The sequence below is a fragment of the Podarcis erhardii genome (genome assembly GCF_964252035.2).
Source record: "Podarcis erhardii genome assembly, chromosome: 1".
Lineage (NCBI taxonomy): Eukaryota > Metazoa > Chordata > Lepidosauria > Squamata > Lacertidae > Podarcis > Podarcis erhardii.
The window spans coordinates 51,664,216-51,682,214 of NC_138497.1; the positions used below are offsets into that span (position 1 = coordinate 51,664,216).

Below are 17,999 nucleotides of genomic sequence, written 5' to 3' on the forward strand. Positions count from 1 at the left end.
AGTTCCAACATCAACTCCCTCAATCACTGGATAGTAGCCCCATATACCCTGAGCTGAAAAAATGTGTATTTTGACTAGGTAGGAATGGCTACCAAAGCAGCTACCATGTTCCAAAAAAAGCTCCTCTAACCACCAGAACTCAATTTGTCCTGGAGGACCGGCTCCCACCCTTCCCAATAGTAGTGAAGCCATGGCATGGCACAACATTGTGTGAACATTCTGGACTAATGTGGAGAACAGTCTGTGTGAGTAAAATCTAGAAGGGCATATTAAAATGCTACATGGAAAACCATCTGCAGCATTTCACTGAAAGTGATGCTGTGTTTTACAGAAGTTAAATGTAACGTTAGACAAGGGGGTGGGGGACTGGGAGGCATGAAAATGGAGCACACAAAATTACAGGTTAGCATTCAATAATTGAGATAAGGAGATATGTTGAAGGAGCACACTAAGAGTAAAACAGTCTCACCTTTGAGGGAATTGCAGCTCCCCATTTCTGAGCTGGGAAAAAAAAGAGAGAAAATCAAAGCTAAGCGACTAGGTCCTTCCTAAAGCAGCTCTTTCCATCTGCTCAGCTCACCAAGAACTCTCTACCTGTCTAATTTGAAAGGGCCAATAATAGAATTAGCTGTGCTATATCAGGGATTCAGATTTCGATTCTGCTTTGCTCCATATGATAGATCCAGATGAGGGAAGCGCAGAACTGAGGTATATAGAAGGGAATTCACATCCTAGCCATCTTAGTCCTGTTCCTCTTTTTGTACCAGCTTTGTTTACATCTGCCTCCCTTTCCGGTATCAGCATAGCAGTCACGCTGCAACCCTGGCTTTGTATGCCATAAGATCTATCGGCCATATGATCCTGAGTCAAATTCCATCCTACGAAGGTTAAAACAGATGAACTAATCGACAGCTCATCCTGGCACATCAATGCCAACGGTGTAAGACTCCCTATGCCAAAGCATTCTCCCCACCTTCACATTGAAACAGAAAGCAAACAGAAGAGGAATAATGACTGCCTGAAGGTTGAACTCTCATCCTCCAACCTGCACCCATCCTTAAGCTATTCTTCCTTGGGGTCCTTCCCTCAACCTCGCCTGGTCTTTCTTACCTCCAGGCACTAAGCAGACAGCCTCACCTGGAGACTGGTGTGGATGTTGGTGAACCTGGGAGAGCAACGTTTTGCCTTATCGGTGTTGAGGGCACATCAACAAGGTCAGGCATGGCAGGAGATGTGCCCACTGTCTGGGTGCGCACCAGTTCTGGGTCCAACACAAAAAGCTCATCCTGAGAGATCTCCGTCACATAGTTGAGATGTTCCTGAGAAAGTACAAGTCAATCATTTTATGGACAGGATTTCTTCATGGTAAACAGTTATTAAAGAAGGGGTCTCTGTGTGTATTTTAAGATAATATGCAATGTGGATTTTCAAGATGGGAGTTCAGCGATTTGAACAAAATCCTGGGAAATTTGTTTTTTTCCTTAAAAGAAAGCAAGATTTCAATTTTGTTGGTCGTGGGAACAGGACTGGAGATATAAGAAAATTTGCCTCCATAAATTTAGAAAAAAACATAAAGGATACAGAATCCAAAGTGGAATTTTGGCAATCTGTTTATATAATATATATTCTCTCCAACTCTACTCTCTGCTTATCCAACAGATTCAGTTCTAGTTTCCCAGTCCCCAGAAAAAAAGAGAAAAACCCACACAAAGCGACAGTTACAAATTCTACAATGAAAATTATACTGAAAATTGGAAATTTGTGCACCAATTTATTTCTATTGAAGAATTTTAGCTCTTTTGTTTCAGAATTTTAAACATAACAAAGCTCCAGATCTCGTGGCCACAACTGTGAATCATGCATTATATGGTTTACAGATGTAATACACTAGAACTACAGGGAAACTATGTAATGTTACTGGGGACAAATAAATAATCACTTTTATTTCAGGTCTAATGTATGTACTAGCCTTTCCAAACCTCCCTAGTTTCCTGGGCATTATTCTCTAGTGACACGCCACCCTAAATATTTATTTTTGGATGCACAGAAAATGAAAATATCTGACCTCAAGACTGAATCCCTTTATTAAATAAATATAATGGCAGGGGCCTGTAATATTCTGAAGGAAATGAAAACCAAGTTGCAAACAGCAATGTATTCCATGGGCAGCATGCAGGCAGTCAGTCTCAGATTCCACAGTCTCTTGAGAACAAACTGGAACTCACCTGGGCACGGTCTATTCTGTAAAACCGATCGGCTGTAGTTGCTGCAAGAGAGGAAGAGAAGGACACGGAGTGTTTAGCGTCTATATATAGCCCCAGTGTATTCAAAGAAATTCACGTAACATCTTAGCAACCCTTACAATAACTGTGTGATATAGATCCAATATTAGCTCTGCGCCTGGACTATGAGGGTGATAAAGCAGAGGATGGTTATAAATCAGAGATTAATAGCATGCTTAAGGACACCTAGCGAGTTCTCACCTGAGGGGAGATTTGAACCAGAGACAATCCCTGATTTATAGCTCGGTCTCTTACATTACAATCGTATATATGTCTACTCAGAAGACAGTTTCAAAAGGGCTTACTAACGGGTAAGTTAGTATAGAACTGCAACCTTAGTTACTCTCAAATTTGGGTTAGTGGAACTAACTAGAGAGAGGAGAGGAAAAGCAGAACTAGTTCATGAATTATACTTGATGCATATCAAGCATGTCAGCTATAAAAGGGAGGTATATATGACACAACAGCAAAATATTCCAAAGTGGTAGAGTGCTATTGTACTTTGTTCAGCTTGCCAGACAGTTGTCTCCCCCACCCCTCGTGGGCCAGGTGGGGGAGACAGGTGGGCATACCTATCAATCACCTGAGACCTTTTGTTTCTGCATGTGGGGGTCTTCAGTCTCCACCCCTCAAAGCACTATCTTGCCCAGAGCAATGCTTTACAATCTTTACTGTGGCTCCTTTTGAGGAAACAATTCATGGCTTCAGTGAATGCCCACTGCCCTTTAGGATGGCAGGTTTAGCAACATTCCAACTCAAAAATACCTAGTGGGAATCCAGGATTATTTTAATTTTTTGTTTCTTTTTGTATGACTGTTGTTTGATGAAATATGCCCAAATGATTTGCATCTCTTCATGTATTTCCATATCTACTGAATTGTGGGGGGCAATGGCCTTGAGCAGTAAATTGTTATCTTCCCCACAACTTTGAAAGGGGTTTCTGATGATCAGGTAATCAGCTGATTGTCAGATCTTACAAACAACAACAACCTTCCAAGTGCTATTTTGCTCAATCCTTTGAAAGAAGCTTTGCAGTCGCAACCAATAAGTTGTTTAGGCACTGGGCTTGCAAGTTCCTCACCCCTGCTGTAAGCCCTCCAGATCTTATCAAGGAGGGCCATGAATGATTGTTGTTACCAAGACCATTTGTGGTGACTATGCTGCAAGCTGGCAGGCAGCGATCCAAGAGACACTTGTAAGAATGGAACAGCTGCATTTCACAGAGTACCGACAACAACAGAAGACAACTTTCCAAAATGCAGCTGCTGAATCTTCATCACAGAAATACTACCTTGAGGGAACACGAGCAAATGAGCGACAACCTTGCATTTACTTTGCTATAATCAGACCATTTGGGCCTCCCATTTGAGCAGCAGTGGCCTTGAGCATCAAAGGACCAGCTAAACAAAATATATGCAGACAGGATGTTACCACAAACAACAGATAGAAAGGCAATTAAAGGGGGTCCCCCCAAAACATTTTTTGTGTGCCACCAGAAGTAAAGAGTACTTTTTTGTATGCTGAGCAGCAGAGGGAAGCTTCCCAAATCTGCTTTGCAGCTGCTGTGGGACTTCCCTGTGCATTTGGTTGATCTCCTTGCAGGTGTGGGAACTCTTGCCCTTCGCAACACAATGATCCACATTTAAGAAGTCGCCATGGGAGTTTGCGTATCTTCCATATTGTGAGGATACACAATACATTTATATAAATGGTACACACCGAGTCAACAGGATAGCTTCTAAAGTTCTGAACTTGGTACTGGTAAAATTGATTTCCTAGTCAATATATAGATCTATCTCTGTTTGGGTAGCTTAACTACTTCTTTTCTCATGCACTCTGGTTGGATCAATAGACAGATGGAGCAAGTAGATAGGATTATCCAAACCACGGTATTGCCAATCCTTCTCGTCACAGAGCACCTGTCAGATGCTTTAAAAAATCACATTGGCAGAGCAATCCAAACTGTGGCTGGACAAAGAGCAGGGAGTGGCTGAATGTACAGCTCCATTGCTCCCAACAGACAGGCAGAAGGCGGGCAGGTGGAGAGGCAAAAGCTTGAGTTTACACCAGCCTAGTCCTGCTGTAATGATCAGGCCTAGATTGAGTGTGACGTCATCAAATGGTAGCAGTGGGGCTGGCCTAGGATCCAGGGCCAGCCCAGCTCCTCTCTGCCCCTGAATTGCCCCATTTGGAGCTGTGCGTGGGTTGCCACCAGCAAGAAACCACCAGTGGTTTTTCCAATCTCCCTCTCTTTCAGCAGGCGGAATGGGGAGCAGGTGCTGGCAGAGGCCAGAAGTTGTTCTGGGCCGGCACCTCTGCTCCCCTCAACCCACTTTGCAGCAGACTGGGGTTTGGATTGCCCCCTAAGCACCAGCTGCTTTCTTTCTCCTTTTGCCAGTGGCGGATTAAATTCTCCTGCCTTCTCCTCACTGCAAGAAGTGAAGTTACAAGGAACCAGGCAGAGGGTCCTTGCCCTATCATCAGATGTCAAGGAAATAAACATCTATCTGATTTTTAGAAGACGTTTGAAGGCAGGGAGGTTTTTAAATGTTTGAGGTTTTTAATATTTTATTAGGGGCAACCCAGTCAGATGAGCAGCATATAAATAATTATTATTACACAAAAGGCATTGGTAAAATATGCAGAAGATTTTGAGATACACAGCTGTATGATTATGGGAGCGGGGCCAAATAAAACAAATATACATCCGTTGGAACAGGCCCCCAAATACTCTCATTTTGTTCACTGTATAACTGATCTGAGGACTCCTGGGGGCTGTGATCCAAGGGTAAGCTGGGGTGGGAAGAGACAAAGGACTACAGCCCAGGTAAGCTGACCCTGTTGCATTATGGGAGTTCTCCATAAGGCTGAGGAGGTAAGTGGTCAGACTGAGGTTGCTATGGCTGGGCCCTACAAAGAATGGGGAATTCTCCTTGGGAATAGAGCAGAAATAGTGAGGGGAGGGAGGGGTGTCCATGACACAAGCCAGAGCAGATTAGAGGAGTGAAAGAGCCTCGTTTATCCTGTCCTGGGGAGAGATTTACAGCCACAGAACTGTTGATGAAGGCCAGTAATTCAACCGTTTTAATGAGCCTGCATTGCCCTTGAATGCCACTCCAACCTTTTTTCTTCCAACGCATTTTCCTCAGTTTGGAACATGCTGCTGGGAAACTGGCAGAAAAGAAGAAAATAATCTGCAGCAACCATATCTGAGAATGGGCTCCTCCTCGTGATATGTGGTACACACAAGAGATTCCCCCCTCCGCAGTGGGACCCTATAATCATACACACAACAGCAATGCTGGCAATCTTATCCCTTTCCCTCTGGATCAGAGGCTACGTAATGATGTGATTTGGAAGAGCGATTTCCTCTTATTCTGGAGAGAGCAAGGGGCTGGGACAGGGTGAGAGGGAAGCTAACAGTTTTGCAGCTGACTCAGATTCAAAGGTCAGCACCATTCTATTCCTTGAGATCTGCGCTGGGGAGTGACTGGAAGGGATCTAAAAAATAAAAATAAATAACATCAGACAATTGGGAGGGGGAGACTGGGAAAAGGCAAAATGGGATGAGGAGGAAAGTAGTTTGAAGGGAGGGTTTGTCCTTCAGGCTGTAAACACAAAAGGCGCTTGAGGTCAAATCATTCCCTACGACGTCAAGACGTAAGAATTTAAAAAGAGCCTCCCTGGATCAGGGAGTCATCTAGTTCTGCACCATGTTCGTAGACTGGCCAACCAGATGCCTGTACCCTCACCCCTACTTGTGATTTCCAGCAACGGGCACTCAGAGGCATATTGCCTCCGTCAATGGAGGCAGAGTCCAGCCTTCATGGCTAGTAACCATTCACAGCCTCATCTCCCATGAATTTGCCTGATTCTCTTTTAAAGCCATCAAAGTTGGGGACTGTCATTACTTCCTGCGGGGTGAGTTCCAGAGTTTAACTAAGCGCTACGTGATAGGTTGGCATCACTCCAAACCACCCATGTTAGTCTCTTACTCTCTCCAGGGATCTCTCTGGGTCAGTACCAAATCCCACTGAACCATGTGCTTCCCCCATCCCTTTGGGTCCCCAAGACACTTCTTGTTGCTGCCTGCTATAATCTTGGTGGAGGGAGGCCTCATGGCTTTGAGGTACAGGGCTGCAAAGAAGCTCAACGGGCCATGCAAGTTGCTCCCCGTGTCTTTGGGAACTCATTCCAACATTGCTTACAAGGGCACAAAAGCCTGTATTGTCCCAGCCTGTGGGAGAGTCTCACTGTTGCTCAAACCAAAACTGGGAAACGGCAGAAATAAATAAAATGTGCTAGTTAAAAGTGAAATGTGCAGTCTGGAAGGCTATAGGAACACAGAATCAACCCTTCAGGTGGTGGTGGTGGGGAGGAGGAGGAGGAGAGAGAGTAGGGGCTGAGAGAGGAGCTGGAACAAAGCTGTGTTTGTAAACAAGACTCTGCTGCCCTGCAGAGCTCTTGGGGGTTCATGCAAAAACACAGCCGGTTGGGTCACAGGCCCGGCAAAGGAACGAAACAAAACAAAACCAGCCAGTCTTCCTTCTCTCCCTCTCATTACTCCCCCAATGCAAAAGCTGTAATTGAATTTGATGTACAAAAGGAAACTCTGAATGCAGCATATTCACTGGTCCCAAAAAACTACTGCTGAAGGCGGCTGGGCGAAACTGCCACGTCTCCCTCATGCCTTTTCCTACAGAGCCATCTGCTGGAGAACAGCAAGACTAATGTAGCTGAAAGAAGACGGCCCAATGTGAAAAAAATGACAAGAGATGCAAACTTCACTCCCTGCTGCTACAGTGCTCTGGTGGGAGCCAGCAGTACCTCCTGCCGAGGGAATACTCAGGACTCTCTCACTGAGGCCTCGATTCTGCTCTGCTGGACCACAGAAAGATGCCTTAGTTTAGCTGACTATTGTCTTCACCGGGGTTGACAAACGTCCTGCTCATGTGCCAAATTAAGGTCTGCCAAATCACCCAATTTGGTGTGATTTTGTGGCTGTTTTGGCCAGCTATACCCAGCTGCCACTCACCTGATGTCACTACGATGTCAGGTGTGAGATAGGAAAAGCCACAGCTGCCAAGGAACAACCAGGAACTGAAGAGCATGCTCTCAATGGCTCCTTGGCAACATGGCTTGTATTTGGAGCTGTTTAAATAAAGCACTGAATGCAAGTTCCGCTGCTCTGCAGTGGGATTAGATCCACCTGATGTCATATGATGCCAGGTGACTGACAGGTATGCAGACTCAGCCACCTATCCAATGTGGCCTGATGAGGGTTGGCTGGTCACTTTTGGAAGGCCCACCAGGCAAAAGTGCTACCTGCAGATATCAGGGATTGAATCTGAGTCCTTCCGCATGCAAAGAATGGGTTCGATCACTGAGCTACAGTATTTACCATATAAAAGACCATAGAATAGAAACAAATAAATGAGGACCTTTTAAGTGGATTTATTACAATCTAGCCCCTATAACAAGTCCTAAAGCAGCAAGCCCAAACTACCTGCAGCAGGAATGGGAAACCCCGGGCCTGTGGTCAAAGGAGGCCCCTCTCAGGCCTCTCTATTTGGCCCTCAGGAATCCCCAGCCCAACCATTCTCCCAGCAGCAGAGGACATGTTTAACACACAAAATGCCGCAAGTTCAATCCCTGACAACTCCAGGTAGTGTTCGGACAGTCTCCTGGTCGGACCCTCTGGAAAGCCACAGCTGGTCTGTATAGATAAGAGAGAGCTAGATAGATCAATGGTTCGATTGAGGCAATGTCTTGTGCTCTTTTGTACTCAGGAGAAGCAAAGGAAATAATTCAAAAGGCAACATGGAACAAGTGACGTTTCCAACGGTACTGACCAGCACTATTTGAGCTCTACATAAAACAAAATTATAATTATAGAAATATATTCCATTACAGCATCTATGGCTCTGGCAACAAATTTCCGTAGCATTAGTCATGGAACCTTTGATGCACTGAGCCCCCACCTACTGAGTTAGTATATATTTACATATCTGCTCACACACGTATGTACTCACAGTCCAGGAAGCACCACTTGGGAGACAGTTTCTGGCATGACAATGTCTTTGGTTTGGCTCCGTCCCCTTCCTGCATCAAAGCAAGCAAAAAAGAATCAGGTCTCCTTTCCTACCCTCTTTTCAAAGCCTCTTCTGGCTTATTCCAGCACAGATGCCTCAGGTGGACTCAAGACACATGCTTTGACACAAATCGGAAGGCACAGAGCACATGGATGCAGCTCAAGACAGATGCACTGGAGTAGATACTGATGCAAGTTCATCATGCACAAAAAAGGCAGAAGGGTTGGGGGGAGAAGAGTCTTTCAACAAAGGGGAGGTGGAGACAGAAAAGATACACACCTCTGGAAACAGGCTCTGAATAGTGGAAGGGCCTGAAGGAAAATCCTGTGGAAAGGGAAGGAGCTGGGTTACCACTACCATTAGGATATGCTTGCATCCCCGTAGCTGTAGGAACCTGCAGGGTGCTCCTCACACCTTCTGGAGCAGCCAGCCTCCATATTGGCCAGTGTAATCCAAAAGCAAGATTGCACCAGCACCAGCCAGGAAAATGGTCTCAAGTGTGGGAAAGAAATTTAGGAGGAGGACAAGGAGGAAAAGACAGCGAAGCCATGTGCCATGGCAGTCCAAGTGCCCTAGTTTCACAATGAGCTCCAGGCTATGTTGGCCTTCCCAGCTGGACAATTTGATCACAGCTGCTTCTCATCATCATTGTTATGACCAAAATCAAGCTTGAGAGGTTCAAGGTTCTTTTGCACTGACCACTGTATCCACATCCGGTGCAGTGTGTTTTATTACCTGCCTGACACCTAAGGGCTGGACAAAGGGCAAATCCGTAAAGGCAGGTAAAGGGAGGGAGAGAGAGAAAGCAGTTTACGGAAGATTGCCCATCCATCTCATTTCCTTTGTAACCAAGCTCCAGGGAACGGATTTCTCCATGCATTTATTGGCTTGAGCCAAAGCAGGAAGTCAACGACATTTCCCAGCTAAACAAAAATATTGGTGTGTCATTCACAAAAGCTGCCAGGTAAGGTGCAAGCTTCACTTAGAACTGGAGGCATCACAGTGATGAGGCTTTGGACAAATGAGGAACAAAATCCATGTAACTAAAACACTAGGCAAGATAACTGAAATTCTATCCAGGTTCGAGGCATGAAGCCGTTATTATATTTGCAAAACACTTGTTACAAAGTAGAATGCATCCAACGTAAGTCACAGAGTAGATTCATTAAAATCAATGGACACAACTCATTTCATTTATTTCAGGGGGTCTATTCCGAGTATCAGTTAAGTTGGATACAACCCTGGAATATTTCCTCCGGCATATAAAGCAACGTGGGAAGGAGCCTGCACTTACCTTGACCCCTGACCGCCTCCCAACTAGGAGTTACCTCCTTGGGTTACATCAGAACCGAGGACTTTTTTTATTTATTTATTGTAGGCATATTTACTTGCTTTCATTTAAATTCCCAGGGCATGTTACACTGAATTCTTTCCTTTTACCCAAACTACACTGCATACAAAGCCCAGCTTTGTTACTTCTGGTTTTGTTCATGTAGGTTAACAGCTTTCCCCCACATTTCTTTAATTGTATGGGGCAGGTGGCAGCGGGGACATTTAGGCCGACTCTGGAACTATGCAGAGGCATAACTAAACTACTTCCTTGTTGCTCTGTATGTTATGAATCGTAAGCAGAGGCAACTCCTGCTGCTCAGTCAACTTTTCAATTTCATTTGAGGGGCAGTTAATTACAACTGGAGAAGCACAGATACTATGGCAGCAGGGATATCCAAGTGGTATGTCACTTGAACAGTAGTAGAATTATAGCAAGGTTACACTCTCCCCTTCTCCAAGTGTTTTGCTTGCATCTCACCTCCTGAAGCCTCTCAATGTGGGTCCGGCATATCTCCAAGTCACTGTCTCCTGGCACAACGATAATTCCCAAGGGCACAGCTGGAAAGTAAAAATCAACAAATACTACTGAACCTGCTAAATACATTCCTGGCGTATCAAGCATTCACTGAGCAGAAGCTAGGGGACAATTCATAGATGCAAGACCAAGGTTGCATGTTTGAACCCCTTATGGGACAGCTGCATATTCCTTCACTGAAGGGGGTTGGACTAGATGATTCTCAGGGTCCCCTCCATCTCAAGCATCATACCATCTCACAATGCACACGGGAAGCTACTTATCTGAAGGTATCTAACGGACAAAATCTTTGTGCATGTGGAATTTTAATATGTCAGGGAGAAATGCTAGACTAGAAGCCTTCTCTCACAGATGTGTTAGCTTTGCGCATACAGGGAATTTTGATGTGAGGGCTCTTTTTAAAAAAAGACTAATTATATGGTAAGATGCTGCCATGCTAGAGTAATACATTTGAATAGGCTGGCAGAAAGGCAGAAGGTGCCAGCGACTTGCCCACATGCTGTATTGTAATGGACAAAGGTGTGCAAGTATAAAATGGCTCCAGAAAGTTCCTGCAAGTTGTTCTAGGCACCTTTTAGCTAAAGAGGCTCCAGCAGCCTGGGCTGTGGAACCAGCTACTCACAGGCCTCCTTGAGCTTCTCCTTGTCGTAGTGAAGTGCTTCGTAGTCGTGCATGCCAATTCGGCTTACGCGGATTCTTAGCCGTTCTGGAACGGGCTGCTGACTGTTTGCGCAGCAGGAAGGAAAAGTGCTGATTTAATTAAGGTGGGGCTGCTTAGGGAAAGGAAGACAGCATTGTTGTGGGAGGGAAGGGAGGGAAAGGGGGGGAGATATGGGGTGGGGGGAAAAATCCCAGCATGTGATACAAAATCCCCATGCACAACAACAACAACAACAACAACAACTATTAGAGTAGCACTGTAACATTTAAAAACTTGTTATCTGACTAGTGGACAGGAACTCAAAACAACAGTTGCATTTGCAATTGGCTCTTCAGCACTAAAATGGGCATCCAGTCTTTGAGAAATCAGAAGAAAAAACAAAGTGGCAGGCGGGACACCCCTGGGCCCCCGTTATGCTTCTAGCCGTGCAGGTTGCTTCCATAACACTGGCCCCAATTGCCACCTCCCATGTACAAATGCAGGCAGGCCAGAAGGAAGGGAGGCACAATTCCTGGCTTCTTTGGGAATGTGCTTCTTTATGCAAGAATGATAGAAACTTGCAGCAAGGCCTCATGCACAATGTAGAGAGGCAGGAGACCAGCACAGTCTCAGCACTGGGACAGAGCTGAAGATGGGGGTTAAATGTTGCTAGTTCAGCCCTACAATGCCAAATGGAAGCATAACAAGAAGCCATGTAGATGTACCTTCGACAGGAAAACAGGTTTGCCAAGAAGGGTATGAATGCCAGGAAAGACACAAAGCTTTCACAGATCGCCCCCTCACCCACCTTTCATTATGCCTTGAATGGGATAAGCAGCATAATAAAAACTTTCCTTCCCACCCACCCACTCCCAAGCAGTACAATGTAGGAAGCTGTGCACCTAAGATCTTGTGCCACTCATTAGTTTCTAGGAGTCTGTGATACAACTCTCCACTCCCTTCCCCCAAAAGAAAATATAGCAGAGAAGGAACTTTGCTTCCACAGAGCCCTCTCTGTGGGCTCATATAACCCTGCTTCCTCCATTAATCATTCAGCTGCTTGCCTTTAGGACTAGGACAAGGCAGAGCCTTCCTGATAAAGCAGCTGAGAAAAGGCAGTTATGCTTTTATGGTTGCGGGGGTGTGTGTGTGTGTGTGTGTGCGCGCGCGCATGCTCAATATCAGTGTTTTTTGGACTTCAGAAGACTCAGTGCTGCATAGCTAGAAAACCCAATACATTTGTCTGTAGAGACTTTAATTCTGTTGGGTTTTATATATCTTACATTTCATAGTATTAGAACTTGCCTTTAGGATGGTTTCCAATGCATTTTAATCCAAACCTCTGGGATATAGTAGGATAGAAATCCCACTCAACTCAGCAGCTAAGCTCACAGCAGGCAGTCCTGCTAAAGGATGAGGAAGCTCTAAGGCTCGCCACCATGCAAAAAGGTTTATTACACTTTGAACAGGCAAAGCCACCTTCACTCCCCACCCCAAAGCCTTGGGGGTGGTCCCTTTGTAAGATAGAACGTACTCATTAAGCAGAGGCATGGAGTTGCGCCTCTTGGTCTTCTGCACCATGTTGGCCTGGTTGCGCAGGGATATGCGAATGCAGGAAGCCCCCAGCTTGCAGGGCTCTCCGTCCACTTGCATGGGGATGGCCTTGGACGTGGTCAACAGCACCTCCCGGCACTGGTGCAACCGCTCTCCGTGGCCGCCCACCTGCAGTGCTGCCTACAAAAGGAAGAAGAGTGTTGAACAGGAAGGGCCAACCAATGAGAACGTCAGCGGGAGATTGCACATGACCTGAACCTGGGAAAAGAAAGCTTTTCCCATTACCAGCAGCATCTGAGGCTGCTGTGCAGTGACTCAAATCAACAGCCGCTCCAGCTCAGTACTGCCAACTCTGACTTGCAGTGGCTGCCCAGAGTTCCCAGTTCCTGCTTCTTCTGAGGACTCTTTAATGTTTAAATAGAGATGCTAGCAGATGAACTTGGGAGCTGAAACCACACGCATGACGTATATCTACCACTGAGCCAGGGGAGTGGGCCAGATGACTCTCGAGACCCCTTCCAACTCGACAGTTCTATGATTCTATCTAGTCTAATAATTGTGTCAGACAGCTCCTCTGGGCAAACTAATAGTTAAACAACAGATCAAGATGCTGGCACTGTCCTTGTCAGCTAGGCAGGCTTAGCGGCAGCTTAGTTGGTCTTGCTTACGTGTTCAGGTTGCACCAGTGTTAGTGTTATAGAGGCTAGAAGTTCCAGTCCCCCCTGCCCCAAAATCCAGCGGCATCTGCTGTCCTTGATGACCCCAGAGATCAGCCATCAGGAGCTGCCCTGGCTTACCAGGGATGTCATGGTGAAGCCGATGACCTCAAGGCAGCCGTCATCATGGCGCTGGGGCTCAAAGTCATGGTGCTCCCCGGGGTTGCCCCAAGGCATGGTGCCTGCGCAGTACCTGCACGTAGACAGGAGGGCGGGGAAGTGTGTTGGGGGCAGAGGATAGCACACCTCTGATCCCTGAGCGTTGGGAGAGAGTCAAAGGAAGGGGGAACACTCCCTGAAAGGGATAGTTACCACTCACCTTGGAATGTTTAGGAAGACGAGGCATTGTGGCTTCAGATCTTGGATTTTGGGGGTCAGGTCTGTCCCATCACACTAATGAAAGAGGAAAAGCCGACAGTCAGCTGTCAAGGCTGGCTACAGCACCGAAGAACCTCAGGCGTTCTTTCTATCCCTTTCGTGAAGGAACAAAATTCTTAGCGCCTTGATCTTTCCCAAAGATGCATTTGTGCTCTTGATGCCTTCCACAGGGTTTATCTTTAACACAGCAGCAGAATGACCTTCTCAACCCAATCAATAACCAGTGCCCTCCAAGTGCCTGGTGGCCCCACAGCTCACTCACCACCACTTTGATGTGTTTCGCTAAGTCTCTGGAGCTCCCCATGAGGAAATCGGAAAACGCCGTCTGCCAGAAGAAGAGAAACCGAGTTAGTTCACAGAGGCTGATCGGGCACTGACTAATTTCAAACAGTGCTCTTGAGATGCACTTTGATCCCCACTCATCATGTTGCCTTGGCTCCACTAACCTCTTCCCTGCTGGAAACAAGGCATGCACCCCAGTCAGCATTAAATCCCATCCCCCCCCATCAAATGATGTCACCAGTGATGTCAGTTTATGGGTGGGCAGATTAGGGGAACTGGACCCCCCCCCCCCAAGATTGGCCCACAGGGCGGAAGTTCCCCAATCCTGTTCTAAAGGCTTCCCTGGGAAGAAAAACATTACAGTATGGCCTGCCCTCCAGATGCTCCACATGTTACAGTGAAAATCTTTCGGGACACACTGAGACCAAGGCAACAATTCCTAACTGGGCTGTGAAAGGACATCCCAGTGAACTTACCCCAGCATAGAACATTTTATTCCGAAATCGGCTGTTAAATTTCTCTGGATTGGCCTCTGCAGGGGGGAAAAAGGTTGCTATGGGTTACTTGTTGCCAGTAAGTCACATTTCTGTCTCCATGACTGGTTAAATCACAGAAGAACCTTCTCTGCATGCTCATCTCCCCACATTAGAAAAAAGCAGCAGAAAGTCTCTAGCCCCCACCCAATATCCGCTACCAGAGTTGACCGTCTCTTGCCACAATGTGCTCACACAGCACTCTACTGTATGACAGGATTAGGGGATTAGTGCTAGTTTAGCACAAATAATAACATGGATCTTTACCCCTCTTGTTGAAAGGAAAGGCATTTGTTGTTGTACCTTGAAGCCAACTCCTTGTCACTTTCTTCTCCCTCCTGATTAAACCCTCTGCTTTCAGCTCATGACCTCCAAAATCATAGTGTGGTTTCCCCACAGGAGGCCATCCCTCCAAGCACGGTGCACTGAGAGCATTGGCCACATCCCACTTGTTGTCGCTATTTACCTCGGGACTCGTGGAATTCCAGTGTCACCCGGGCGTCAAAACCAAGGCTGAAATAATTGTTGAAGACATCAAGAGGGAGCTAAAATTGAGAGTGAGAGGAAACACCACTAAATCTGAGGCTCTGATGAAGGTGAAATGAATTTTCAGCTACTCTATAAATACCCATATGTGACTAAGCAAAGCAGAATTCAATGGAAAAATGCTCTCCTACCCATGAGGGGGGTGGATGGGGTGAAACAGTAGCTAGGACAACAGTGTTTTGTCATAGAAGTGCCATGAACATCAAGAGACAAGGGATGAAAAACCCTGGAGTGGGGAGCCTTAAAGAGTGCTTTAAGGTAAAAAGTAGAGACTGGAGATCCTTAGAAATATACCATGGTGGGGTCTGTTTTGTTTTTGTTTTATTTTTCATTTATAACCCCCCCCAAAAAAAACCACCTTTCAATGATCATTCAACAGTATTTCTAACATTTTAACCTTTACTTCCCTCCTCCCTCCTCTTTCTGCGGTTCCTTAAAGTCCCTCCCCCCCCGCACATCCCAATTGTTTCCACTTATTCTTTTGATCATCTGTTATCATATATGTTTTAGAAACTGCAAGTTTTTACACAATCCTGTTAGTGCCTTAATCTGTTTGCAATTTGCTTGTAAATATTCAACAAAACATTTCCATTCCTTAATAAAAAGTTTGTTGTCTTGATTTCTTAATTCTTCCAGTTAAGTTTCACCATTTCTGCATATTCCATTAATTCCTGTAAGCCATTCTTCTCTGGTCCGGACTTCTTCTTCTTTCCATATTTGGGCAAATATCATTCTAGCGGCTGTAGTTGCATACACAAATAAGTTTCTATATTGTTGAGGTAACTCTGATCCCACAATCCCCAAAAGAAATATGCTGTGGTTAACCTTTTCACACTGGGCAAATTGGCTATCCTCCTCCTTTCCCCATCTTACTTTCTTCATTGCTATCCTACTTGCTTACTTTACATACATGGAAAAAACCATTAGGTTAGCTAGGGGCAGTTGCAGTTGCCATAACACACCTCACCCACCATGAAAGAAACCAGACAGAAGCATACTAAGTATATCTTTGGTGGGGAGATTGTAGCAGCAGGCCCTAAAAGGGCATGATGGTGTTGTGAGCCTCACCTTGTCTGCCGCCGTCTCATCCTTCTCTTCAGTGTTTGCCTCAGGATTTGGCTCCACCTGCAGACTCCAGCGGTCCAGCTGCACAATCTCCCCCTCTTCTACGTGCGACAGGATCTTTGACAAGGGCTCATCCGTGTAACCCTGTGGGTCGAGATGCTCTCCGTGAAAGACTGGCGCAAGATAGCGAGCATTAAGTGACCTCCTTTCGGGAAGGGCTGTGGCTGAGTATCAAAGGTCCAATCCCCAGCATATTAAGCAGGGCTGGGATAGACTTATTCCTGGAAACCTGGAGAGCCACTGCCGGTCACTATACATAATATTGGTTTGAGAAGGACTAACTCAGCACATTCCATTTAATCTCACACCCCACTGCTGACCTGGAACACAGTAAAGTCTAGCATTGGTACCAAACTGGCAGTCTTACCCCACCCCAGTTCAGCGTCCTTGCCAGGTCGTTTCCGGTCCCCAGGGGAAGAATGGCCACAGGCGGTGGAGGGTTCAGGCGCAACTGGTCCAAGATGGAGAGGATCCACCCCACCTATTTAGCCAAGAAAGACAAAGGTTCAGACAGAAATTCGGCTGGGAGCTTCCCTTGCTTTTGTTTTGGCACATGGCTGTTTTCTCAATATAGGCCAAACTCCAAAAAATGGCAAAAAGAGAGAAGCTGTTAGGAACTGGGGGAAGACCCCATTGCCAGTTAATCTGGTTTGGAACCGACTGGTCACAAGCAAAGCAAAAAAAGAATTATCTGTGAATACTAAAGAGTTATGCAAAAGCAGCTCATAGTTTAGAGAGAAGTGGCATGTTGAATAAAGGTCAGCAGGATAGCAGTACCTGAGCAGTCACTGCAGTGATTTATCCACCAGCTACGCTAAGCACAAAATCACCAATGCAGGCCTTGCTCACAAAAACCGCTGTCACTAGCATGCAATTCAGCTAGCATCTTGGTTGAAGAGGAAACACACGGCATCCTGGGCAATGTAGTCTTGAATGATGAAGAGTGTGTTATAGAACTTGGTGGACCCATTCTTCTCATTTGATTTAGAGCCAATGAACTGTCTATTAATTGGCTATCCATGACTGCTATCCATGGTGGTCATGTTCTATCTGCACTGTTCAAGGTGATACACCTCCAAATGCCAGTTGTTGGGAATCAAAAGTAGGGATAGTGCTGTTGCACTCAGGTCCTACTTGCAAGCTTGGTTGGCCACTGTATGAAGAGTCCTGGGCCAGATGGGCCTTTGGCCTGATTCTGGTTCTCTTGTGGCGTTATGACATAAACCCTGGCTTTCTTCATATCTCATCAAGTGCTCAAAGGGATCGCGGCCACTTACCGTACCATCTCCCCCACATGCCAGAATTCGTAGGTTGTGCACTTTGCGATACATCTCCAACCTGCACAAAGCCCAGAAGAAGTGATAGTTAAGAGGACAAGAACGGAATGCACAGCATCAACAGGAAGCAACCCCTCGTTTTCATATAATCTTTCAGAAATGTAGAAGCCGAGTAAGAACCCATCAAGACACATCCTCAATCTGGCACAATCTTCAATCTTGAACCAATCCTCAATCTGGCACAATCTTCATGCTACCAGAAAGAGCTGTATGGCCAAAATCAGAGGAAGAGCGTACTGGGAAAGAAGGACTGTACTTTGGATGATGTAATTTAGACTAGGAATTCCCAACCCCACTTATTTGGGAGAAAGCTCCACTAAAATCAATAGGATTTACTTTTGAGTGGACATGGGTAGGACTGCACTATTAGATTCTCCTTCCTCCAGGAAGCAGAAGGTGTCCTGGTTAGGTGTAAACAGTAGTTCTTTTTCTGCTGCACTTGGGCCCTAACTGAAAATAAGCATAGCTGCTAGGGACTTGTGATGAATTTGAGAAACGAAGGTTCTGCCCTGAAGTCTGCTTCATTATCTGCGTGTGAAAAGTCTCTCTCTTAGCCCAGGTGGGCCCTTCACAATAATTTCCATCACCCTTGGGCATTGGCCAAGCCTGCTGGGGCTGATGGGAATTGCAGTTCAGCCAAAGATTCC

The 17,999-nt window shown here is 45.9% G+C and overlaps 1 protein-coding gene across 8 annotated transcripts in view; it reads right to left on the minus strand.

Annotated features, from left to right (window-relative positions):
- DGKZ (diacylglycerol kinase zeta) overlaps nucleotides 1-17,999 on the minus strand; it is a 139,113-nt gene that overhangs the window by 14,063 nt on the left and 107,051 nt on the right. For 5 of the 8 annotated variants that reach the window (XM_081834062.1, XM_081834061.1, XM_081834058.1 and 2 more), the window contains 16 exons: nucleotides 17,293-17,353; nucleotides 16,383-16,496; nucleotides 15,959-16,099; nucleotides 14,811-14,889; nucleotides 14,288-14,343; nucleotides 13,792-13,854; nucleotides 13,471-13,544; nucleotides 13,233-13,344; nucleotides 12,416-12,615; nucleotides 10,864-10,964; nucleotides 10,185-10,264; nucleotides 8,654-8,698; nucleotides 8,315-8,384; nucleotides 2,226-2,266; nucleotides 1,138-1,319; nucleotides 470-501 (listed from right to left, as the gene is read on the minus strand). In XM_081834062.1, coding sequence (XP_081690188.1) covers nucleotides 470-501; nucleotides 1,138-1,319; nucleotides 2,226-2,266; nucleotides 8,315-8,384; nucleotides 8,654-8,698; nucleotides 10,185-10,264; nucleotides 10,864-10,964; nucleotides 12,416-12,615; nucleotides 13,233-13,344; nucleotides 13,471-13,544; nucleotides 13,792-13,854; nucleotides 14,288-14,343; nucleotides 14,811-14,889; nucleotides 15,959-16,099; nucleotides 16,383-16,496; nucleotides 17,293-17,353 — 1,451 coding nt within the window. The remainder of the gene's footprint in view (nucleotides 1-469; nucleotides 502-1,137; nucleotides 1,320-2,225; nucleotides 2,267-8,314; nucleotides 8,385-8,653; nucleotides 8,699-10,184; nucleotides 10,265-10,863; nucleotides 10,965-12,415; nucleotides 12,616-13,232; nucleotides 13,345-13,470; nucleotides 13,545-13,791; nucleotides 13,855-14,287; nucleotides 14,344-14,810; nucleotides 14,890-15,958; nucleotides 16,100-16,382; nucleotides 16,497-17,292; nucleotides 17,354-17,999) is intronic. The other 3 variants (XM_081834063.1, XM_081834059.1, XM_081834056.1) reach the window with 1 other exon arrangement.